At 40.4% G+C, this 27,189-nt stretch overlaps 1 protein-coding gene across 2 annotated transcripts; it reads right to left on the reverse strand.

The window, feature by feature from the left end:
• Positions 1-3,731: 3,731 nt before the first annotated feature.
• Positions 3,732-17,410, reverse strand: rab11fip2 (RAB11 family interacting protein 2 (class I)). 2 transcript variants are annotated; one of them, XM_071913276.2, is made up of 6 exons: positions 17,273-17,410; positions 16,289-16,882; positions 12,518-12,924; positions 10,217-10,562; positions 9,108-9,180; positions 3,732-6,889 (listed from the first exon to the last, which is right to left on the reverse strand). In XM_071913276.2, the coding sequence occupies exons 2-6, from the start codon at positions 16,657-16,659 to the stop codon at positions 6,665-6,667; spliced, it is 1,422 nt and encodes a 473-aa protein (XP_071769377.1). In that variant the 5' UTR covers positions 16,660-16,882; positions 17,273-17,410; the 3' UTR covers positions 3,732-6,664. The 2 variants fall into 2 exon arrangements, with proteins under 2 accessions (XP_071769377.1, XP_071769378.1); XM_071913277.2 differs by lacking the exon at positions 9,108-9,180 and having other exon boundaries at positions 6,674-6,889.
• Between the last annotated feature and the right edge of the window lie 9,779 nt (positions 17,411-27,189).

A 27,189-nucleotide genomic window follows, 5' to 3' on the forward strand; every position in this document is an offset into this window, starting at 1 on the left:
GTGTAAGGATGACAATGAGTATTCCAATTAGCTTATGAATACAACAGGTGACACCTACATAAAGCCCAATTACACACTTACTTGTGTTCAGTGTCTTTCAACACAGAATCTAACTTAACACACGGAGATAAAAAATTAATCATGAAGGCATGCTGCTACTGCTGTTGCCAATAATGTAGTTTGAGTCAGTAAATGCACCAGTTAACTCCCCATCACTTCTGCTCAAGGATCCTAATGCACAATCCTTCAGTAATACTATAAATTTACTAAATGGTAAATCAACACACAACGCAGAAGAATAATTGTGTTTAAGTTTGGAGTTAATAGAGGGCGAACATTCATGTAATCAGTCTTTAAAGTTGTGAATGATTGTGTTTATACATAGTTCAGTCTTAAAATTCAAAGAAGTCTGTTCAGCACATTCACAGAATTATATAATTATATACTTTATGGACCTGTCTGCATGTGAATGTTGCTGAATTCTTTAGATTTAAGCCCCTTGAAATAAAGAGAAGTTTCACCTAATCCTTCCATCAACACAGGTGGTTGTTTATCATCGTCTCAGTGAACCGGACTCAAGCATCGATTCAGGAAAGTGAACTGTGTTGTAAGTGTGCGGGTCTTCTCCTGGAGTCCTTGGTTCCCAGTGTTACGGATCCTCCAGTCAGACTGACGTGTGCGGTGCCAGCTGCCGGCGCTGTGAGACGCCGCTCCTCAGGAGGCAGATTGAGGTGACAGGGGAGAGGTCATGTTTTAACCTGCTACACGGAGGGGTGACGGGGAACACCGCCCACCCACAAAAGCGTCAGCCGGTAAACAACACAAGTGTTTCTCGTCCCAAAAGGGTTCACACACACTTCTCGCACACATAGGCAAATGAGAGTGGAGTTTTAACAAGCAAGCTCGCTCCTCGGTTGTCAAACGATGCCACTTCTCCTTTTCGCCGGGAAGGCATGGGAATTTCTCAAGAACAAAAGGAGGAGCCGCTCTGAGCAGGAGGAAAACAAAAGCCGGACACAAATCGGCACAATTAACAACCCTAATCACGGTTTAACTGCCAGTCAGATCAGAGTTTTGTTAATTGAGAATGGCTTTTAACTTATCTATAAGAATGATAGGACAGGTGTTAAAATAAGGGAACATACTGAGCTTAGCAATTCACTTTATGGAAGATTTGCATCAGATTTACACTACAACGCTTAATTAACTAGACCAGCTGCAAAATATATGGGTATGTACTATGAAATTCTACTTTCATATGTGATCAATATGTCTTTACAGGCTTTTTGATCTTTTTGCCTCTGCAAACAACTGAACAAATAATACAACAGCAGTTTAACTTTTAATACCGTGAAATTTATTGAAAAGGACAATACAATCTTGCTTGTGTCTTTCATACAACATCCAGTGGATCATTGGAATTTAATAATAATAATAATAAATGTAATGTTTGAAACAGTGGAAACAAACTGTACTGCCTGTGTGGAGAACGGGTGGACATTAAGAAATGCATCACCAAGTGCTTACATTAGCATTTTACATACAGTCACCAATGTCCAGCATTACATTGTTCCCATAATCATAATGTATACCATCATCTAGACCCCAATTTGTTTCCAGAATTACAACCATAAAAAAGTCAAACCCATCCACTCTTGTCCCCTAACGTCCAGCTTTAAAAGTCTTGCATATCACCCACTGTGGAAAAAAAAACAAAAAAAACCTCCACTGCCTTCCTCTTCTTCGGAAGCTACACTTAACAAAATTACACACTGTACAATCATGAGTTTGATCTAATACATTAGCAACTGTGGCATTACAGTCAAATGAAACACAAATTCGGATTTCTAGATCAGGAAAATGCAGTGTCATTTGGTAAATATAAAATTGCATATAATCGTAGCACGAGAAATGATTGACATGCAGAAATGACAGGAATCCAAAAGCACCCAAACAAAGATTTACTTACAGTGTGGAACAATCTTGCTCGGTATTTTACAAGGCCTGTGACCGGAGTAATTGGGAGGGAAACCCAATACGCATTTACTACCGTCAGAAGTGAGCAGAAATGGAAGTAGGCCAAGGTCTCTCCCAGACAAAGTGTCTTACATGGAAGTAGAAATAAGTCACTTTAGGTCGCCAACATGTTGGGACGCTAAACTCAACTCGTCGTATTATATAGAATTGCGTCGGCCTCTGCGTGCCGGCCTCCATACAACTCTGTAAACTCAATGACGCTCTGCTAACTGGCGAGATCTTTTATAAACAGTCATCATTTCCTTCAAAACTGTGTGCCACATTACAAGCAACGTCAGGGGATTTAGCTGCAGCTTAAGTCTTAGTGTCTGGCAGCTGTAAGTGGCCCTATGGCAAGCAGCATCATATTATCAGCAGAAGACTTAAAGACTGCCAGAGGAGGATTGTGAGATCCGACTCGGGCTTTATGTCATCTTCGTCAAAAGGTTCAATGCCGGCTTCATCAACACGGTGAAATTCCCCATACGTTTGCACTGTTGTATGGAAACGGGTTGGACACTTATCAACAACACTCAAATAACATGTACCTCATGTGCAAAACTATTGAAAACGCTAAACCTATGACAGAGGCCACGGCCAAATTTCACGTTGCCTCCAACTATACTGAGTGCTTTGAATATTCAAACACCACCAAGGAATAAGAGTAATGATGAAATATTTTTTTTGCAATGTGACCTCCTGCACACTTTGTTGTGCTAAAAAAAAAAAGTTCAAAATGCTTTTAATTTAGACATCTGCAAAAGTACCCAATTCTATCAAAGCATAAAGGAAATGTAGAAGTCAAAAACTAAATGACAGGAAAAAATAATTAATTTGAACTTTTCACCCTCATTTTCTATTTGAACTGACTAACCTCGGGGTCCACAATGTGTTCAACATTTCATATCATGTGTTTCTCAGGCCTTATCTTTAGGCTGTTGTTTTAATTCCCTCCTTCAAGTAAAGTAGATGCTGCATCCTTTCAGTACATGGGATTTTAGAGCAACTATTCCACCACTGTGCCTTAGTATCATGAAGCAGAACCACCTCACACACTAAAATCTCATTGAAATATACTGGAAATACCTTAGTGAGAGAAATAAATGTCCACAATCCATAACTACAACATAAAGAAAAAGCCTGAGTCACATTATTAAATGACACTATCAATTTAGATCAAATGCGATGTGGGTGGCCTGATTTCTTTTGTCATTTTACACTTTTATCTTCTTTTCTACCGTTTCCTTTTAACTTAAAGTTCAGTATTTTGGTACTGAACTTTCAGACAGAATAAATCCCCAATAAACACATTTTCACTCATTTTATAAACACAACAAAATGTGCAAAAACATCAAGAGAGGTGAAGTGACTTTTCAAAGTGACTATATGTAAAATGGAAATTTTAAAAGAGCTTGGCATGATCCATGAACAACTGGCTAACTGCTGGTACAGACTAGTTAAAGCAGTTGGTAATGGATATAACATGATGCTAGAGGATATAGAGAGTTTACACTTCAAATATAGGAAGGCAATCTGTGATAAATAAAAAAGAGCTTTCACATAATCTGAACCATATTCTTATCCACATTATCCTCTTAATTCATACCATATCATACTCCTGATTTTTAAAACTGATTCAACAAACCTTTCGCTATTCCAAAAAAAACCCCCACATATCAGAACACAAAGCCCATCAGATAACTTGTGCTGATATGAAGGAATTTACTGTAAAAGGAAGTCATGTCACGTCAAAGCACATGGACATGACTGTATGTATGTATGAACAATAACTGCATGTCCATGATAAGTTACTTGAATCATGTCTGACAATACAGAATGGAGGGGGGGGGAATCACCCAAATGAAATGACCTCTTTGGATACACTAAATACTTTAAAGGCAAGCGAGGTTCGATGGCCTTGTTAGTGTACATTGTTATACATTAAAAGAATGATGCATTTCAAAGCCAACCAAAATACATTCAGTTGCGGGAGATTTTGGCTCTGAAAAATAAAGTCCAAAAGGAGACCAGGTACCTTCAGATGAAATAACTCCTTTCTCAGCAGCAGGAAAGAAAAAAAAAAAGAAAAATGACACTTGACAAGTGTTTTTGACTTTTGAAATCTCACAGATACAGTGTAGCACTTTGCCTCATCTGTGATTTGGTTTCATACAGTGTAAAGGTCAAATATCTGAAGACTTGTGAGTCTGGACTGAAAGCGATTTACAAATCAGAGGATGACGTGAATAAAATACCAGCAAGAGGACAAGGTAGAGATTATCTGATGAAGTTTGATATACACATCGTTAAACATGGTGTACAGTAAAAGACAGCATATGCCAATGCAAAGCATGGTTTTAACACTGCACATGATACTGTTTTCCATCAAATAGGAAAAAAAACCTAAGTAAAAATGTAAACCTTTACATCAGTAACTTTATCATTGTACTAGAATTTTAAGTAGTGCTCCTGTTTAACATCAGCCTTGTAGCTCACTTTACATTTCTTCGGTATAAACTGATAAATTAACAGATTAAAGGAAAGCTGTTTGTGATCAAAACAACATACTGTATGTTGTTATGACATTGGCATCATAGAATGAGGTGATACAAGGTGACACACAACGGTGAAATGAGGATAGTTAGCTGACTAGGCTGTCAAACAGCTATGTGTGACATGTAATGACATCAGTGGGTTGTTTAACTCAACAGAAGGACGTCAATTCATATTAAAGTGATATCTCAGCTTGATAGAACATTTCATATCTTGTATAAATGTTAGAATTGAAACCTTTTGGATGAGGTTTCCAAAACGCAAGCGAGTAACAGCACTACAAATACCCAGGTCAGCCAATATTATTGGTTTACAAATGCTAAAGAGAAAAAAATGTTCTGCTAAAGTGAAATATCACTTTAATGAGCTTGTGACTACATTTTCATTAAAAACGTGAATATATATTAATTACAATGTAAATTTAATATAATAAAACTGTTTCAGCATCAGTCTTTAATGCATCATTACATTGCTGAGCAAATGAGCAAATCTAGATTGAGATTTGTTTTAGTACCAATTGTACAGTGTTAATACAGTAGAAAGGGGAGGGGGGTGGGGGTCGGTGGGGGGTATTGTGATACAGTAGCCTCCTTACCATAGAGTACCTCATACATCAAAATAATATTGATATATAAATGGGCAGTGTAACATTTATAAATAAAGATCAAGCATATATGCAGCTAGGTACCGTAATACAATCTTCAGCCAACAACGTATTTGAAGCGAGATCAAGGCTGGTCAATCTGCACTGAAGCCTGTAACAAAGAACTCCAAGCCAGTCTAATGAATTAGTTCACTGACGTGAGAGATGAGTTCAACTCGAGGATGTGATTCAAAATGTAAACAAGCACATCACCAGCGGAATATAAAGCAAGTTGCTTAAGTTATGATTATTGCACTTATTCAGTGTAAAACTATAATCACATAGCAAGTGACTGTGAGACCCTTGGTCCTAGAAACTTAAATGATAGTCGTCACAAATAAAAATAAAATAGAAACAAACGGCAATAACTTATGATAGGAATGTACAGCGACTTTGTTCAGTTTTTTTGAAACACGCGTGACTCAATAAGCGAGACACAAACCAGACCACCGGACACCGCTCAGCGACTTCGTACTCTAACACTGTTTCAGTCTTTGTGAGAATACCTTTGAATCATTTGGGACGACGGGGTGGAGAGCAGAGCGCAGAGAGCGTCCACATCTGCATCTGCAGCATGGGAGAGGCAGAGGAAGACGCTCGGGGAAGGCTGATACTGACTGGCTAAGTGTGTTCTGTAGTTTGGGTAGCAATTTTAAGACTTGTGCTTAAGTGTAAACACAGTAATTACAGTTCCATCTTATCAACCACTTGACCACTGATATCTTTCAGCAAACAACTGCTACGAGAGCATCTGGTAAACATGAATTTGGCTACATTCGCACTTTAAGAGCTTCTGGGCTGAATACAAGATGGCAGCTGGATTTGCAGCGGGCCTGTGTGAGTTCACGAGTGCATAACGATACACCTAAGCCAAATCTTTGTGAACAACATGAATTGCTTTGACTTGAATCAACTGATGAAATTCTCTCATCTTGTTTCAGTAGCTAAACTGAACAAATATCCATAAAAAGCATCTGATTTTAAGATGGCAATGAGGGCATGAGATTTCCACCAAGCAAAGAGTTGGCGGAACCCTCTGTGTTCAATTTCAGCCATCTGCAGAACCAACAAGCTAATCACCTATCCGAGTTCCCAAGGTAACACAATTAAACTGAGTGTGAAAGTTGTTCTACTGTTTTGCAAGGTCACATGGGATACGCCTTCATTCATTTAATAATGAAAAAAATATTTACCAATGAACAATTTCATCCAGTGATGAAGTCTATCTAAAAAAGAAAAACTGCAACTAAAAAGTAACTGAACATAAAAAGATGTCTATATAAAAACTATATCCATTGAACAAAACTGTTTCAAAGGTAAAGAAATAAAACAATCAGAAATTTGGCATTGATCAATCCCATTTGTTCCCACTTATTTTACCGATATTTCTTACTGACATGAGCTACCACTAAACCTTCATTATTAACTCTTCCTCCTGCTTTTCTTTGCACCCTACTTTTTAGAAATTTTACCCGCCTTCCTTTTTGGCTCATAGGGTGTCCGTAGAATGCTCGGCGTCTCCTCCATGACGCGCACAAGTAGGTTGTCGATGTAATCTTCCAGCTCCCTAATGTGGGCGTCTTTCTTTTTCACCACTTCTTTCTGCTTGATGAGTTCCTGCACGACTTCCTCGAAGGATAAGTTGCTATAGGCGGCCACACTCTCCTGGGTCGCCTCCTAAAAAAAAAAAAAAAATGCAAAACACAGTTAACTTCTCATTTCAGCCTCGCCAGATTTGGAGTTTAAATGCGTTTGCAGCGCCATATTGTTTACAGCCACGTTCTGTAAAAGTAAACAAAAATGGTTGAATGATCTTCCATGAAATGTCAGCATCTGATAATGAAGGCAAGAGTAAAAGGTTCACTTTGAGTTCGCTCACAATACGATAGAGAAAGCAGACTAATTAGATGTGTTGGCATAACGTGACATAAACTGTCATGTGTTTATCTTTTGTTCCCTGTTGCTAATCAAGGCTAATTGAGAGCTGCTGATAAGATGAGACCCTTCTCCAAGAGTTCAGCGCTGACATGTCACTGAATTTTACGGAAGATGTTGTGATCTATTAGTGTCTAACAGTGTTTGATAATAAATCATGGACAGTTTAACCACTCTAATGGGGCTTGACTTTAACACTACAAAAAGTAGACAACCTCTTGAAAAAGTTGTTCTCCTATTGCTTCACTTTCCAACATCTAAAAGAATAATCTCTCCCACTAGAAAGGGATCAGGCAAAAACTCTGACCAGCCTGCCAGGTCTTTTGATAACAACAATAGAGATCCCCCCCCCAAAAAAAAAAATCTCATTTTTGTTTCCAGGGGAAATGCCAGGCTGCATTTTTCTAGAATTAAAGGTCAGGCTAATACCGAAATAAGGATGCAACCCAAGCCTAGGTTCGCTCTTTGGAGGACAATCTATTTGGACAGACCGGTGTGTTTCGGTACGTGCAGATCATATTGCGCGGGTACAAGAAGAGCTGTAATCGTTTTTAATGAGGGACCACTTTATCGCTTCAGTGCTGGGCATCCTCCCCCAAACGGATAGAGCAGCAAAGCCTTCACCCTGTTTAAAATACCACGCTTATCAGCTTCCACTCCCATGCACCATTCAAGCCTCTACTGCTGTGTAAAGACAATGCAGAGAGACCCGGAGTGGGACTGCTCACCAGGTATCTTATCGCCTCGAACAGTATATAGGCTAGTGAGGGGATACAAACCAAAATGAAATATTTGCCACCAAGATTAAATGTCCGACGTTAAGGTGGGTTTCAAGAACGGAGCTGAGTAACCTATTCCCCACACACAACACAAAGGAATCTGACTGAGAGATACTGCTCTTAAGCCATGTGAGCAGGAATAAGAGAACTGACAGCCATAAGGAAGTGGATGCTGGTTTCACATACGAGCCATGTGTACGTGCACGCGTACACACACTAGCACTCACCCACACACACACAGAGCATTGTAATCAAGAGCTGTAGTGGCTGGTGACAAAGGCCTGGAAATGACCATGAACTGGCAAAGTAATGATGACCATTTTTCTGCGATCAGTAGTGAGGAGAAGATAAGGCGCACACTTGGCATTCTCCAGTTGTCTCATTACAGTTTCTAATGAGCTCAGCTTTGAGAATCTAAAAGCTCAGTCCTTTGAAATCTCTCGCTGTCCTCCCTCCCCCCCGTGTGTGGTTAATTAGGGCCTTGAAGCAGAGGAAATGGGAACTGCCATTTCTGCTAGGCACTGCGGCATACACAGGGGCACATGTGTGGCTACCGACAGCCCTCAACACCCACAAAGGAAAGGTGAGGAAAGCCATTATCAGCATTCTCCTTCTCATTTAGGCGTCACTTTAGCCACTGCTCATGCTGCTATCACGTAAATACCAATTTTGCAGCGTAATGGTCGGCAACTTTTAGGTTTTTGAAAAGGGAATTTTTGAAATACAACGTAAACTAAAAAGGGGAAAAAAGGTGAAGCGAAGTGCAAATACTATAGTGAATCATTAAAAGGAAAAGAAAAACATATGACAGTTTTATGCCTTTCCTCAACAAAATCCTCCAATTACCGAATCAGTGCAAAACGCCACTACGCCTGACCTTAGAGACCGAAATTTCACACCGCTTCAAATTATGATCAGATCGGAGATGATGACCGATGCTTGCGGCTTCTAATTAGTTGAATGGCACATCTGAATTTTCCAGGGCCTCGGAGATCAACATTGCCAGCTGCAAGGTCAAACGTGACTGAAAGTTCTCAATTAAAAGTCGGCGCCACACTATTCGCAGTACAACTACACACTTGCAACCGTAATTTTTTCCACTTTTTTATCTTAATCGGTGTCATCAATATCACCTGACAAATCATCTGTTTTTAGAATGAGGGCCGTGCTTTCTTTCTTACATTTTTCTTGCCGTAGCCGTCTCTGGTCTTCCGGCCATAGGTGATCTCTTCATTACCTGTGGACTTTTTATCACTGCAAAACAATCAAATGAAAAGCAAGTCAATCATTCACTTGAAGGCATTAGATATACATAATAGTGTGTTTTCTTATGGTTGCGGGTATAATTATCAACAATTTATGAATACACAGGACCTGATGAAACTAAACCTTGTGCTATTAAACTAGGGTGAGCACTTACATAGAAGCCTCGCTTGGATATTAGAGGAAAGGGTGGTGTGTGAAAGTTATCGTTTAGATCAAGGCATCGGATATGCATTGCGCCATGTTTTTCTATGGTTGTGAGTAGGTTCATCAACAAATATTATAGTTTGAACTACCATCTTGTATTCGTCTGCCACAATATAAATGACCACTGAGCTACTGTATGACAAAGGCGGCAGTAAAGATGATGGACTAGTGCCTACAGAGAGATACGTGGTTAATTGGGTAGTCTATCTCTCCAGAAGATCTCATTACTATAGCTCAGAGGGCTCTGTTATCAAGCCCGGGCTCTCTAAAGAGCCACTAATGACACCTTCCATTCTGATAAACTACAACTTAGCCACAGTGCTCACCAACTAGGATACTTCTTTGTGCAGCACAGGAAATAGATAGAACTGGCTCGGCGGAAATGTTTGAACAACAATACTGGACAATAGACTGAGAGAGAAATCCATTAGGTACTAGATCCAATCAACCATGTATTCCAAACTTTACCAGAATGCTGTAACTAACATCTTATAGATGAACAGGTTTTTTTTTTAGGCTAAAATTAAGGGATGGAAGAAAAGGATATTTCAAAGTAAAATATCATGTCCCTGTATCAAGTTAGTGATGTTGATTACTCACAAACTTTCTGCAAACTTAGTGCACAATGAGTTTTGTGTCAAAAAATTAACTTCAACAACTGACAGTATTGAAACAAATTGACCACGAATGCCAAAGAAGACTCCAAGTCAAAAGCTGGCAGCCTTTTCCCTCATACCCAGATGTAAGATATAACTTAGATGAGTCAACAGCAAAAAATGCCAACTTTAACCGTCTTTTGGGTCAACATAGTAGGGAGTACCTGGCTTTGTAGCTGGAGCTGAAGGGGTTGGTGTCTGCCTGCGAGTCACCGCTGAAGGGGTTGGGCGAGCGCAGGTCCCCGGAGCTGCCCGAGCGCCCCCCGTTGCTGGTCTTGCGGCCGTCCTTCTTTCCCGTCACACGTTCCAGTAGGCTGACCTTCTCCTTTTTCTCCTTCCGTTCCGCCCGGTCCCACAGCTGCCCCTGCTCCCCCTCGAACGGGTTGCGGTTGCGTGGGAGCGTGGCATACTTCTGCGGCAGGGTGTCACTGATATCAGTGAAAGGGTCACCGTGTGCCTCGCCGTCCTGGTAGCCTGGCACCTCGCTCTGGGAACGCCTGTGAGGGGCGCCTGTGAGGAGAAACCAAAAACATCACATGAACTCACAACCTATGGAAAAAAAAAAAATCAGCTTTGGAAAAAAAGAATCACACATTTAAAGGACAATAATTAAGATTTGTACCGATTTGTATTATGGTCAGGACAAAATAACCATAATATATCTGTGGAGGGTTGATAGGGTTGTTAATCAATACCAATAACTCAACAATAAACTTGGCCTAGAACACAATTTTTTGTTATTATTACTGTGTTTTGCATTGTAATGCATTAGCTCTTCATTTGACGTTTCTGTTTGATCTCTGCTCTAATTATCTAGCTTAGTCATCTTTATGGTGAAAATGTGACTATTGTTTGTGTCAATTACAGGCCACCGTAACTCAAGAGGTTCAGAGAAGTCGGGGAGATGCACCAGAGACTTTTGTCGGAGGAGGCAAGTTCTGCCGCTGTTATTGCAATTCATACTGGTCGCCGATAGAGGTCAATGAAAGTCATAGATTACTTAATGGCCTTTTAAAGGAAAAATATACCAACAGAAAATGCGATTTCTACCACGTCTAGTGATTTCTTGGTTTCCTCCATTCATGGCCTTCAAATCCCAAAAGCCCTCACTCTCAATTCTTCTCACTGGACCTAAAAGGTGCACATGCTTCAGAGCGGCCGGTAACACCCTGGTCACATGACGGCGGACACCGGCAAGGGCGGAGTGTGCTGCAGTAAAACACACCTGCCCCTAAAGTGAGGAGCATCATTGCCAGTGAATATAGTTTCATTTATTTTAGCATCACAACATCAATTGTGAAATCGTGAATACCAACACGGCCTTCTTTATGAGCACTTCAGAAAAAAAGTATCTTACCAACTCAAGAGATAGGGAAATTAATATGGACTCTGAATGTTCCTTTTGATACATTTGGCTAATGAATTGCGGAGTGCTTACTCATCAGATTGTTTGATGTCCACCATGTGGGTTTCTGTTTTGGCTGTTGGCTGGTTTTACCGCTGAGTCATACTGGGCATGTCAGGAGCCTGCCGCAGAAGGGCCCGTTTGAAAATGAATGCAAACTCCCTTAAACAAACGTACCCAATGTAATATAATGAGCAGCGTATGACAACTATGGTTGGTCTCAAAGGGCTACGACACTCTTACACGACACTCTTACCACTCTTACTTTTTTGGATTTCTTAAACTCAGTGCCCATATCAGTGTTACCAATATCTGGCTCAACCCAGAATGCAGGGGAGGATGGGTCTCTCTCAGGTCAGGCAGGTTACAGTGTACAAAATATTTAATCCAGGCATGATAAGTATCAGGGGAAATTGCTACAATACATAATGTAATAGTCATATCCTCTGATGAAGCCAAAAACAAAATGACCAAAAATATCATTTTAAGTTAATTCTGGGTTCATTTTCCCATTAATGGGGTACTAAGTAATGCATGACTTCTATCGACCTCTATTGGCGACCAGTAGGAATTGCACCAACATCGACCCTCTCATCCCTCCCGTCCCCTTGAGTTATGGAAGCCTGTGATTAACACAAACAGTTAAGTCACATTTTCACAATATAGACGAGTGAGCTAACTAAGAGTGAAGAGGTAATATATCACCAAGCAAAATACTGTAATAATAATACTGCATTGTGATTTGCTTTTTTAACTTGAGAACAAGAGTTTTCAGCCTTTGTAACTGAAATGTGTTGCAATACCGGTTGGACGCCCCTAGCAGCGTCACAGTATTTGTCTCAGCACCTGGTGAAGTAATCATTGAATCATTGGTATTGATCATCAACCTATTTTTTATTTATTATGGTCATTTTGTGCTAAGGGATGGAAAAATCTAATCTGAAATCTAATTTAACTGATAAAAATATACATAAATTGCTTTAACAAATATGATAAATACAAAAAAATTATCCTAATATATATATGATGGAGTAATCATGCAGAAAGCTTTCGTCCTCACCACTCTCTTCTATGGAGTTCATGGAGTCCAGTTTGGGGCGAAAGTGGGTTCCAATGAGGTCTGACATGGAATGGGCAGCGGAGAGCTTATGGGAACCAGCTAGTAGCGGCCTCTTGGCCTTGGCCTCGGGCTGAGATTGTGGTTCCGGGGCGAAGGACTGGCGGCTGGGCTCCGAGTCGCACACGGCAGAGCGAGGCAGGATGGCCGAAGATGTGTCAGAATAGCCGCTGTCGTGCTTGCGACCCTTCATCTTGTCCTTGAGCTTGGAGAAGGGTGAGCGGGGCTTGTCCTTCATGGAGAGGTCGAACATGCTGGCTGTCATGTTGTTCCTCATGAACTGGATGCTGACTTGGATGCGGCCTCGTTCTTTCCTCTTCTTCCCCGGCCTGGACTCCAAGGAGTACCAGCTGAAATGAGAGTGGGGGAGGCTTAGGCTCAGCGAATTTATGTAAAAAGAATAGGATTTATGAAAATCTTCTGAACGTCCAAAAGAATTTGTAGAGTTGATTAGACCCAATTCAACAGAACTGAGGAAGACAGGTATACACAGTCATAATGTGGTAAAAGGCCTTACAATATCGAACAATATGACACATGGAAAAAAATAGCCCACATTCTTTCTAATGTGCTCTACCTAGTTCTTTGTGGATACCATTGAAAAGGCTAATTTGAGCAGACTAATCCAAAAGCTACACACAAATGCACAGGCTTAAATCGTTTGAACTTTTTTTTGACACGTAAGAATACATTTTATTATTCAGAGGATAAACATTATTCCTTGCAAACTGAACGTAAGAAATAGCCTGCTGCTGAATAATATAGACCATTTCAGGCTGCTTTTGGGCTCCTATTTGTTTAACCTCTCTGCTTTTTCAACTGGAAGAAATGGGATTTATGCCTTCACTGTGAGCAAAATAAGGTGACATTTGCACAAATCTGGCCTTTGTTCAGAAATGCAATGACAAGCAATTGGAAAATTGCAAAGCCACATTACAGGACAAACCAGCAGTTCATACATGCTAATGAGAATTGTCCTCGCTTCTACAGGCCTTGCAACAATGTCCTTTAGGAAACTTGTTCAAAATACTAGGTAGCATCAAGATTAATCAGCTTTACCAATGTCAGATTGATGAATGGGCTATAGCCCTGGGTTTATACTTTGTTCTAAACTAGACCAATATATTGGTTTGCCAGTATTTCTGACCATATGTCCCACCTCCAATATGATGCAGTATGTTCGATTACGTATTTATTGTATAAGTTTAGCTGTTAAATATTACATAGGTTATCCATGGGAAACCCTTAGCCTGACTCCACTTCAACACAAGTATGCATGAATGCGTTTTACTATAATTATTGTCGTTATTATCCTGGATTACAAAAGAAAGTTGTAATGTCCCCTAAATGTCGGCACAAAATATGAGTTATCAATTCAATCCAATAAATGTTGGTATCAACCTTTGAAAACCCATAATGGCTGAACCCTATTCTAAACCATCTGGTGGCCCAAGAGCCATGTCATGAAAGGCCTTGCTGGGTCTAATTCCCATGCTGCGCACCATCCTCAGTCTGATCAGCAGCCACAGCATGCTGCTGCAGCAGGGCCGGGGCTGTACTTCACGTGTGTGTCAAGGCCAAGATAAACCTCCCTCTGCTTGGAACCACAATCCTCCCACTCGGCCCCGGACCGCTGGGAAACTCCTCACAATCAACAAACACAGGTGTGCGATAATTATGGGCTGCCTACTCAGATATCAAGACGGACTTTCCTCCCCAATATGTCAGTTCAAAAACATTGTGGATGGGCTGCAGCGAACACAGACCCACTGTGGAGTGTGGATATAGTATCTAGGGCCTAAGCCTCATTGTCAGTATGCCTACGGTGTGGGACTAGGCCAACAAGCTACGTGGGCATATCCATTACAGCGCCTCTACTGAAAACGTGCAGGGCCTGGAGGTGCATCGGCTCACGCAGCTAAAACAAATACAACCCATCCACACTGATTATGACATATTGTGATTCTCACCAACTGATGGACAAAAAGGAAGTGTGCTAATGTCTTTCCATGCTGAAATGTGCAGTGGGCTAATTAACCTCAGATCCAATTGGGTTACTCTGTTCCTGTTTGCTCAATGTATGCTTAAGCAACTGCATATGGGCGTGTCAGACTTGTAGGGTCAACGCCGAAATTAACTGATACTACCGCGTCATACTAGGGTGTTGGTGGTGTAGTTTGTACATCATTCATTCATTTATTTTCTCTACATGCTTAATCCTTTCATGGACACAGGCATGTGGAGCCTATCCCAGCATGCATTGGGCAGAAGGCAGGGAGACACCCTAGACAGGTCGCCAGTCCAACACAGAGCTGACACAGAGAGACAGACAATCACTCACACTACCATTCACACCTATGGGCAATTTAGAGGCTCTAATCCACCTGGTTAGCATGTTTTTGGACTGTGGGAGGAAACCAGAGCACCCAGAGGAGACCCAGCCAAACACAGGAAGAACATACAAACTCCACCCAGAAAGGACCGGGATTTAAACCCAGGTCTTTCTTGCTGTGATGCAACAGGCCACTGAGCCACCGTGCCACCCAAACTCCATTCACATCTTTTGTACATAGGCTAAGCGTTAATACGAGTGACTAACAAGACATGTTTGGCCAGCTCCACCACTTTCGGTTAGGCCAACTGCTGCTCACCATGTCAGAGCTCAAGCCGAAAACCATGTCCTCATAATCTCACAACAGTGTGGGCCATTTCATGGTTAAGCTTATTGTTTGTACTGTATCAAACGATAAAGGGCCAATAAGACGGACAAACCCTAGTCTAATAATTTGTGGCCACTGACGATCGCTTGAACAGTTTTGCCACTTCATCTGTGACAGAAGTTGTGTTACACAGTCTGGAACTGAAGAGAGAATCGGAGGGAATCTGGTGTCTCTGCTACACCAGTTCACCAACTGGGCTACACACAATTCAATTCCTACTCTTTACATTATAATAAACCTGTATAAATTATCTATAAAAAGTATTTCTTCAACAAATCAAACAAGGGACATAAAAGAAAATGCAATGGTATTTCAAACAGCTGGTGTAAAAGAGTTAGTTCATCGATTTGAATCTAAACAGAATGCTGAATACAATGACACACTGTCATTAGGTCCAGAGATCTAGCCTAATATGGCAGTAACACACATAACCAATGTGACAAATCACAACTAATATACTCCATACTGTTATTCACCTATGACTAACAGTTCTGCAAATCTTTTCTACTTCCTCCTAAATGTCAGTTCCTCCATCAACAGCAACTAGATGCATGACTGAGCTGCACGATACTTCTGCACTACAGCAGCTCGTATCAGCCACATTCAAACAGAACAAAATATGCATATTGTATGCCATTAGTCTCCTGTACTGAGGACTCTATCCTTCACATATTAATCAGAAAACAGTTATTCTTTAATGGGCGTTTCATGGGGATACTACATAGTTTCGTGATACTGGGCTGGTATAGTATCATAAGGTAAAACTGAGGTATTGTGACAACGGTGCTTGAGACATAACCCACATTAGCAGAGTCAAACCGTAATCTTTCTTATGCTCAAAACCCTTGTGAAAACCCTTGTGAAACAATGTTGCTGAACGCAGCCCAAACTGACTCCCTAGGAAGTAACAGCAATATAGACCTGGGATTACAACACTAATTTTATTCTGTGCCTTGATGGGAGAACTAGGATGTTGTTGCTGTGTGACACTTACTCAGTTTTCCTTCGCTCCTTGTTATCAAAGATTTCATTGAGGTTGATGGACCTCTGACCCAAGAACTTGTCCATCCCAACCAAGGAGCGGTGCATCACTATAAGGCAGAGCTCATATATTTCGGGGTTGCCCTCCAAAAGCAGACCAGGTAGTTCAAAGGAGGCTTCTTCTTTCCAGACAGGGTTGAGTGTTTTCTCTGCCACTGATGTCGAGTACTTTTCTTTGCCCAGCTGGATGATAGTGTAGGCATCATTGGTGCCATTTTTGCCCTTGGGCTGTAAACCAGTTGCTTGAAGAACAGTGGCTTGGACATGGGTCGGAAACCACTTTTGAGACTGCTCCGCCAGTGACATGGTCAGCTGTTTATTCATCGTTTAGCCATTCAAGTCGATTTGAATGTGAATTAATCTTGTTAACTTTCTAGGACGTGGGATATACAAAAAGCAAGAAACATGATTCACTATGGTTCGGTGTCCATGTCTGTGTGTTGTATGCGCCTACAGTAGCAATCATCAAAAGCAATGACAGGTCTGACAAACTGAGCAAGCCTCATCTTCTATCAGATCACAGATGTCCAAGCCACTGGTGAGTCATCTGAAAGAGCACAAAAAGAAAAAAAGAGCATCACCACCCTTCCCAGCAGGACCATAACATGACTCATGCAAGTAAGGCAGTGTTGATATCCAGCCAGCTAGTAATTTAAGCTAGCTTTAGTAGCAGTCAGTGGCAGTAGCATTTAAGTCATGAAGCAAGCATCTTTCCACAGGTTTGTCATGACAGACTAAGCTACGTTAACTAAGCAGCTATTAAACTCGATATTTGAAGATTAAAAAGCAACTTTATACAACACCAAGCAATACTGGATAAGGTTACATGAAGTAACAAATGTTTTAGGCTGTAGGTAACGTTAGCTATGCGGCTAGCTACTTAGTTAGCAACCAAGTAAGTTAGCTCACACACACACACACACACACAGCTACTCACCTCGGTGTCATTTTCACCGATCCTACGAAGTCATTCAGACCTTTAGCATGGCAAAGACTCGTTACACAAAGACATTTATGCGACGATATCTGAGCCAAAAGACAGCTAGTGGTTGCTGTTGTTGCTATCCATCCCTATCCACTGTCAACCAGCGGCCAGCGGCCAGCTTTACTTCCTGGTTTAACGTCACTTCCTCTCGCCTCGGTGAAAGTTCAAGCACCGCCTCCACGCACGCACGCACGCATGCACACACACATACACACATACTACTGCTGCTGCTGCAGGATATGGAAGCAACCTACATAATATCAATAAAAAGCAACTAAAGAAATGAATAGAAAGAAAGAAAGAAAGAAAGAAAGAAAGAATATAAAATACATGATAGCCTGTGATAGTGTGGAGTCAGTTATAGGTATAGTGTTAAGCTGTAATGATATAACATAATTATTTTAGCTACCACACTCTCCAGCTGGATGTGTGTGTTTTGTGTGTGTGTGTTTTGTGTGTGTGTTTGCGTATGCGTGTGTGTGTGTGTGTGTGTGTGTGTGTGTGTGTGTGTGCTGGGGGCTGCACTTTACTTGAGAGGTAAATCATACAAACATGGGAGCTGCTTTTGTCTCATGAGTGGGGACATGGAGGTGCAGATAAGGGGTTCACTTGAATGAATACAGACGTGCATGTCACCCCACTTGACAAGTCCATCTTAACCAAACACACCTGCCTCTGTTGGTTTTATCGTTCTGCCACAACCAGTGCCGTATGTACATACCACTGGCCTGAGGTTGAGGCTGGGCCATCCATCAAACTGAGATTATTGCACTTATCTAGAGTACATCTCTGAATGAAATGGTGCGGCTTAGTGAAATATTAGGCTGCACAAAAATGTGATTCAGATTGCGTTGAATAAATTTGTGCCTTTTCTCTGTCATGTTTTGCATTAACTGGTATAAACATGAGGTGAATAATTACAATACAATGCAAAAAATGGTGTTTTAAAGGATGGGGATGTGGCAAAATGGTAAAAATGATCAGCGTTAGAAATTAACTTTTTGGCTCACCTGCCAAGAGCTAATAAACTAAAATAATTCACCTGCCAAGAATAATTTTTACCAGCCAAAATAATTAATATACAGTTTTTATAGAAACACAGTGTGTCACCCTACCCGTTTTTAATGCTATTTCATGTATAGAATAAGGTAGTGTATTAATTTAAGAAGTTGCTCACTCAGTTATACAGTGGATCCAGTTTATAATTCATCATGAAATGCAACAGAATTCAAATTATAAGAGAAGATTTTGAACATTTAATTGGCTTACAGTCAGGGAGAGTGTACGGTGGCCAGCAGGGACAAAGTTTGACAACAGGCAAAAATCAAAGACTGCAAATGACTGAGGCATTCAAATGTGTGGTGGGTGACTCTTATTGATTTATCCACCAAAGACAGATTTTACTGGCATATGGCGTGTGGTGGGTGTTAATTTCAGACCCTGATTACAATAGAAGTCAAGGGCTGATGAAGCTTCACTATTACATCCAGATTCTAATTGTCGCTCCTATAAAATGGAAGTAGTTGTAATATACAGCGCCTGGTCGACTCCCAAGTGTTTGTGATTTATCCCGTGCTATCACTACTCACATTCCTGCTGGAGAATATTTTATTATCTGTTGTGGTTAGCAGTGTCAGGCTGAGCTGAATGAAATAACGCCGAGAGGCATGCATATACATCGCCGGGGTCACGACTTTCTTCCTTAATTTGACAATAAGTCAAACACTTTCATATATTACCCTCTGCAGGAGCGCAGTACCGCTGCAGCGCTCCTCTGTGAGATAAAACATGAAAGACGCTGCATTCCAACATCACCTGTATCCTTTTATTATTCTCCTCTAACAGAGAATACATTGGTTTATATATATATGTAAAAAAAAGAAAATATCATGCCATAAATTAGTGTGCGGTAACGTATGGATTCAGTCTACTAGGGAACGGCGCTGACGGTCGTAAACTGTGCAGCATGTAAGTGAAGCTGTGTTGCATGGCAGCCTGCTCCACATGTTGAACCATATTAGCCGCGGCCCTTAACAGCCGCCATGCGTTCCGGCTCTGCACATGGTTCTGGTTTAGGCCTCTTTCTTCAACACTATATAGGTTGTATTACATTTATTAAACACTTTTAAAAAATCTCTGGCCGCAAGATTGTCCATCTGTTGAGGACAACAGAAAATATATGAAAGAAGCATGTGGGGGTGGGGGGGGACGGTTGTGATGTCAGTGCCGGTCTTAATGTGGTGCAGGTCTAAGTTCGGGACGGATGACTGATTTAAAAGGCCTCGCTTTTAGCCAGGGTGAACATTTAGATCACAAGATGAAATTTAATAAAAAAAGAAGGAGAAAGGCACACAAATCACCTCTGCTTTGCTCTCAGGAATGTTTTTGTGCGCGGCTTTGATATATAGGTGCAGATGTGCGACCGGCGCGTGACGAGCGCAGCTAAAAAGGGGCTGCTAAGCCGGGGGAACATCAACCCGGTGGCTCCCTGCAGGCCTCCATTTCTGCCTCATAACCTCCAAAAGAATAAGTGAAACTAACACCAAAAAAAACAACATCAACATCTCATTGGTCGACGAGCTTTGGGTGCGCTTGTTTATTCGCTGCCAGCTGGTTTCCAGGGCGATGCCAGGTCCGTACCAAGATAAGCTCTTTGTACCATGAGAGTGCAGCGGTTGCCCAATTTCTGTTTCACTCTGACATTTTATTTTTTCCAAACAATAAAAAACAAGTGGAGAGTAGGAAAAAATAGAGAATGAATGAGCAAATATAATAAATACTTATTTGAAATGACAGTATATAGCACATTGTTTCTGTTTTGTGTTATTTCACTGATTTAGCAAAAGTGTGCTCAACTGTATGTTGGCTGTAAATTATACTGAAATTTATTCAGTTTGTTGACATGATTTCACTTGGTTATTCAACTAGGGACTAGACTAGACATGGCTTGAGACTTGTTCCTTTTGACTTGGGACCCCACTTAAAACTTGGGCCTCTTAAAGAGCGGGGAAGGCAGGGGCAGTATCTTTAGAAATTGTTTATCTAATGCTTTTCATGGGTTTTCACTTGGATATTTTAAAATGTAAAAATTTTAAATTGTACAATTTTTTTGTTTCGCCAAAGTTGTATTTGGAAAAATGGCGCATCTGAAACGGGCCAATTAGAACATGGTCGGTTTGTGCTGTAGAAAGCTGACTTTACTGGAGTTGGCCAATCATCTTTGGGGTAGGGGAGAGGGTGGAGCCTCTAGCGCGGCCAATCAGAGCAGTGGCTCACAGGTGTGTCTTAGACTCAAGATAATAATGTACAATTGTAGGAAAAGTGAAAAATAACTTACTTGTGACTAGAATAAGAATGACTTGGTTTCATCTTTGCGTAACACCTGCTGGATTTGAACATGCAACGCTGCCATAAACTGGTGTGGCACTACAGTGACGCACCACTTAACTTTTATGTTAAGTAATTTTTCACTAATATTCCTGGAATCTCATTGTGTGGTGATCTAAAATTGTAACGTTGCATTATCACTCAGTATTTCTGTCCTGTTCAGTTTATTTCTATGGGTATGAAGCAAGTGAGCACACAAAGACATGACAGGAGTTAAAACAGCAAATTTCTCAAATGGCGTGACCAGTGCTTGCAATTATGAACGCTAATGCAAGCAATTATGAGAATTAGAATGCACAAAGCTTTCAGGATTAGATGCAGTTTTATTTCAATGGTTTCCAAGTCATGGTTAGTAACACTGGAACTTTGTATCAATATTGAGTTTCTACAAAATGCTGTCATATTTTACCTGAATAAGGTGCATTTGATAATTTTGTTTACATTGCTCCAGTTTGCAAACATTGATGTACATCAGGTTTGTATCTTGAATTCTGATTCAGGTCTGATTCTGGTCTGCAGGTCTGATTCTTCAGTCATCTGCTCACACACATAATTGCTGTGCTCAAAATCGCACATTGCATCTTAAACTCATTTTGTCTTAAAACACGTCACTGTACAGCTGTATTTGAGACTCCCTGCTAACTAAACTCTGCATCTCTAAGTTCCTGATCATATCTTGATCTTGCATGAAATCTTTTGCAAATGGTCGGAATATAACTTTGTGATGGCAGCCTGAGCACTCATGAATTCCAATGAGGAAAAAATAAATTGTTGGATGTAAGCTTAAGGAATAATCAGAAAATTATCAAAATTATTTTTTCATTTGCCATACCAATCAACTGATATATACTGTGGATTGTAGCAATACGATGTTCATGTGTCATATTTAACTTGTGAGCTTGCAATTAATTATGTATTGCTGAGTTAATGTAAATCTTATGCAAATGTGTAGCAAAGAAAACATAGTAGAAGTTAAAATATAACATTGGTTATGTAAAGAAAGAAGAACTTTTATTTTCCAAAACAACTAACAACTACTAAACAAATGAGATGGAATAAAGATGGATAAATGACAACAGATAATAACCACACTGTGTCAGTATGCATCTGAATTTATGCGTTGGAGTTTTCCGTCAGCAGCCCAGTCTGAGGTCATGTGTACTGGGCCGGGGGAACAGGTGTCCATCCTGCACCAGTTGGAAAAGACTATACCCAGGCCTAGAGGAAGCACCCACATGTGTATGCCCTGCGGTCTCTCCCAGCCCCTTACAGGATGAAATAATTCATCAGAACAGTTCTGAAGAGACATTGGGATGTAGAGTTCAGAGGCATGCTAATGACAAGAGCATGCTCGCCGAGAAAAGAAAAACTGTCAGCTGTGAATGAATTGGGAACGGCAGAATGGAGGTTAGGCCATTTCAAACTCCTTATATTTTTGTATAATCCATGTAGAGGGTTCTCGCAAATGTCCCAATGAAATTGGTGGTTTTGTAGCACATGGTGCATGCATTATGTTGTACTCGCTTGGCTCTTGTGGATCTCCCTGGTCCACAGTTCTACTACGCTGCAGCCTGTTGGATATTTAAGGTGAAAAATGTTGGATCTTTTTTAAGAGATAACACATCGCTCAGTGCATCCCATGCTATTTTTTCAGTTCTAATTATAATGCAAGGGTTGCCTTATTTTGCAAAGCCTTTCTGTTGAAGACACAATTTCCCATAGTCAAAATTTAAAATGATCATTCAACTGCATTTTACACGACTTAAAGTGATGAATGTAAAACATGCTGCAAATGAGTCTGTCCAGATTACCATTTTTCCTAGAAGGTGGTGTATTTGCATAGTCAGTAGGATATATATATATATATATATATATATGTAAAGAGTTACATGCAATGACACATTTATGATATAAAGCTAGCACTGTATTTGGAGAGACAGCATTTGGAAAACACACACACAAATATAAAGTAGTATTACCTTAGCCCTACAGAAACAAGGAGTGGGATGTATCATTACGTTTCCCAGTCTTCAAAGCTGGGAGCAGAATTGAATCAGCTTATTACCAGTTTCTACAAGGATAAACGTCCCACACAGCCACTCAGTCTGCGCAGTTTTATAGCAATTTGCCTATATTAAGCATCAAATTAACATCTCTTTCTACATAAATACACACATTTAACACAATGTAGCAAAGTCAGATCTGGTTATATATAAGATAAGATGGAACTTTAATGATCCCCATGGGGAAATTGGGCCATTGCAGCAGAAAATAGTAATAGGGTAGAGCGGAAAAAAAAAAAAAAGATTATAAAAAAAAATTGTAAATGGGGGTTGTATGAACATATGCAACTGACATTTCAGCACTAGAACATGTTAAGTAGAAATGTATGAATGAAGTAGGAAAAAGTATGGATTACAGCATTATGAGGTGTGCAAAAGTATAGAGGCACTAGTAACAGTTGAACTTACTTACTTTGAAATATGTGCATTATGAAATAAGTGAAAAATTATTAAAAAATACAGTGCAACACATAGCAAATGAGAAGAAAATTAAAACAAGAAGAAAAATTGCAGTGTGTATACAGAATTCGCAAAAACGGGCTTGTATATGTACACAAAGTGCATAGGCATTAAAACATGCATTGTAAAAAAAAAAAAAAAACTATACACCTTATCAAATAAATTCACCTTAGAGATGCAGACATGTACAGAACGTGCAGATTTAGATATGTGCATTACTAGCTGTCCACCTTATCAAAAATGCCCAATCAAGATACCATATTTACAGAAAAAGCAAACAAAAAATGCACTGATGTCTGCTGTCATTATCACTATCACCACAGACCATATTTGTGGATGTTAGCTTACACAGAAAAAGTGTCCAGAGATACAGTATGTATATGATAGTGTGCATGATGACGGGAGGAGAGGGGCAGGAGTCCCAGAACTTGAGTGGGTGCAACAGGCATTCCTATTGAAATCTACATTCTTGAATGGTCATTTGGCTGGTAGATGTAAACTGTCATAGACTGTTTTCAATGTTTGATTTAATATTGTTGTCATATAACAGAGTATTTCCATAGTGCATACCCCGACCCAGAAAGTGGATGACTTGAAACATGCCAATATTTTGAGTCCCACATTAAACACTGCTCATTTCCATGACAACATTAACTACCATGTTATGGCGGAGATTGTCATGATGCTCCACAAAGTGTACTTTCTATCCATTCTAATTATCTGAAAGAGGAATACACCGGGAGACTGGCCTGTTAGTCAACTTACCCATTAAGTGATCAGATCATAAACACCAAAATCATCCACGTGTCCCCAGTAGATCATTTTCTCTGCTGCTCCATGCTAACTCTTGAGCATACACTATGTTGAGTGATATTAGGCAACTAGCATTATCTCAAATAACTTGTAGCAGCTGTAAAGCTACAGTAAATGGTAGGTCATTTATTTGGCTAAAGGGCCACTGTGTAGTTTTAACATTAATGTTACATAGAACAACTTAACCTTCCAATTGTGCAGGTATTGCAACACGGTCTCACGGCAGTTCGTGAAACAGTCACGAAAATGTAATCTATTGATTCGTGTACATGGACACGATTTTCCCATTTTTTTCGTGACACTCAGAACGACTTAAAAACAACCTTTTTTTCGTGAAATGAACACGACATAAAAAACGTGCCTCCACCACGACCTGAATTACGTTCCTCCACCACGAATTTGAAAACGTAAGTTTAGGCAAATAAAACAACTTGTGTTACGGTTATGGTTAGGCAACTAAAACAACTTGGTTAAGGTTAGAGAAATGGTTCGGTCATGGTTAAATAAGAAAAACGTTCGTTAAAAATGTAAATGTGGCTTATGGTTGAAATGAACTTTGAACACGCTGGGAATTGAACCCCAGTCGTCGGCATCGAAGGCAAACGTATACGCCCATCCACCACCGTTTTATTTCAATGTCACACTACTTCCTGAGTCCCGACTGACAGAAAAAAAAACTTCCAATTGAAATACATTAATTTGAAAGTCGTTCTGAGTGTCACGAAAAAAATGGGAAAATCGTGTCGTTGTACATGAATCGATAGCTTAAATTTCGTGACTATTTTACGAACTGCCGTGAGACCGGGTTGGGTATGTTGTGCAACTGCATTAGTTGATCTTAAAGTAGGTCCTATGCCATGCACAAACAGAAACATGAAAGTCTGTTCAAAAGCTGTTATGTTTTGCTCTTACCATTCACTATGAACGCCGCCATGTTGATTTACGTTTCCATGATGTCACAGAACTAACTGTCCGGAAATCGCAGCTCAGAGAACAATCACAAGTTTCTGACTAGGAATTATGAGTTGGAGGGATGAGATGTTCAAATGGATTTTTCCTATTTGGTAGTAGGAAGTTTCCCATTTCCCAGTTGTCTTAAATGTACCAATAGCTCATACGATTAATGCCACAAAGCTAAAATATAGCCCTAAACCGCTGTGTAGCGGCATAATGTCAGTAAGGTCATGACTGGTAAGATAATGTTCTCTATCTATGGGTAATACATACCCAAGTAGATGACCTTTGTAAAGGCCATGGAAGGGTGTGTGTGCCTTGATGCATTGTCAGGTCAGATAACAGATGCCATGTTGGATGTCAGTGCCTCTATAGCATGATGATTAAGGGCGTAGAACAAATTTTGTAAGTTCTACAGTTCATTCATCTGAAAAAAGGTAAAGAAGGGACACATTCCTGGACATGTGGATAACATATTAATTCGTGTGAGGCCAGTTTTTTTTATGTTTGATACCAGTAAGCTGTGTGTGTTACTTGCGGTCACCATAGATGTCTCACTGTCTACAAAAGGTATCTGGTCGTTGGTCCCTGGAGCCGTTCCTTGCTCGGGTCAGACAAACTGGGCTCCGCTCGTCTGTCAGCATCACTCTTGCTCTCCCTCGCTCTCCAGGACACGTCAGTGGCGCTTTCTAATCTCCGCACACTACATCTTCACATGGAGTAATGTGTCTTCCAGATGTTGTGATCATGTCAACATGAAGTTTTCATGATCGCCCCTTAGCGTGCACCCCGCCGTCTGCTGTTGGATCCCGGCGGAAGTTTGTCTCTACCTGAGCAGTTAGTGGGAAAGTGCGTTTTAAGTGATAGTAGCACTCATACGTGTGTAACGTCTGTGCGGTGATGACATATTGATAATTGGGAAATCATTTTCACAGTGTCAACGTGACAACAAAGGTCAAGGTCTATCAGGCTCGTGTTATGATGGAGAAATGCAGAAGTATTGTCTAATTTTTGTGTTATATCAACCACAAAAGGTTACCCAGATGACATTAAGCAGAGCTGACACCTCTGATTGGCAATTTGAGGCTCATGACCTTTTGTGATGTGCACAGTCTGTACTGTACTCAGTGCCACGGATCCAAACCTGTGTGCTCACTGGTGATGTGTGATTCCTTTCTTTAAATAACTCCTTTTGGTGGATCTCCTGTTTGAGAGAGTTGTTCTTTTTGGAAGTGAGGTGTGCAACATACATTCCTATATGACTTTTTGAGTCAGTGACCTGTGTGACATTGCTGCCTTTCCTGAATATTGCTGCCTCCTCTCCCTTATACACACACACACGTACACACACGCACACACACACACACACACACACACACACAGGCACGCAGACTGGCTAAATCACCCAGACATGATGCAATCCAAGAATAGATATTCAAAAAAATTAATGTATATTGGCTGCTGAACATGCCAAGGGGAAACCAATGGCTTTGTGGATGAACATGCAGCACAAGATGATTTTATATTCCAGCATAACTCTACTGGGACCATCAATAACACGTGTAACAAGCCCAATCCACATGTTGTGATGGCACACCTGACAAGTAATCCCTTAAATTTAAATTAATTACAATAACAACAGTGTTGTAAACTCTAAGCCTTTCCTTCTGCTTGTAAATAGTTACCCATTTTCAATTATGAATATATTAAAAACCTTATTCTAATGCTTGGAAAAAAAAGTCACATTCAAACGTGGCTTTTGCCAGAAATATGCTATTTTCCAGCAGAAAGGCCAATTTGATGCTCATCATGTGCCCTGCTGTACCTAAGAGCTGTTTAAAGAACATCAATGCAAAGAGGGATTAAATATTCCTGTATTTTGCTAATCATTTATGAAATGCATAATTATCTCACCCGCTTGTTGAGTGGATTAGGAATCATTGATTCTCTCTCTCTTCCAGTGTATATATAGTGTCTACCTAACCCTTTCAAACTACCCAATAGAAATATTCTGGAGTATAATACGTATGTATATAGTTGGCAGAGCTGCACTCGGGTTCATATTTCATGCAATGTGAATGTCTAATCCATGAAATGTGTGGGTGGGATGATTAACACAGACACCAGCACTGAAAATATGTTTGCTTTGAAACTCTGAATGTGATACGAACATGAAACTATGAATAATTGGCA

The sequence above is a fragment of the Centroberyx gerrardi genome, chromosome 15 (assembly GCF_048128805.1).
Source record: "Centroberyx gerrardi isolate f3 chromosome 15, fCenGer3.hap1.cur.20231027, whole genome shotgun sequence".
Classification (NCBI taxonomy): Eukaryota; Metazoa; Chordata; class Actinopteri; order Beryciformes; family Berycidae; genus Centroberyx; species Centroberyx gerrardi.

What these genes read in the sequence shown, in the direction of transcription:
- rab11fip2 (XM_071913276.2), bottom strand. Translation starts at nt 16,659, where the DNA reads ATGAATAAACAGCTGACCATGTCACTGGCGGAGCAGTCTCAAAAGTGG. An exon ending in AAGGAGCGAAGGAAAACTGA is followed by an intron (nt 12,925 to 16,288) that starts GTAAGTGTCACA and finishes CTCTCATTTCAG; the next exon opens with CTGGTACTCCTTGGAGTCCA. An exon ending in GAACTCCATAGAAGAGAGTG is followed by an intron (nt 10,563 to 12,517) that starts GTGAGGACGAAA and finishes TTCTCCTCACAG; the next exon opens with GCGCCCCTCACAGGCGTTCC.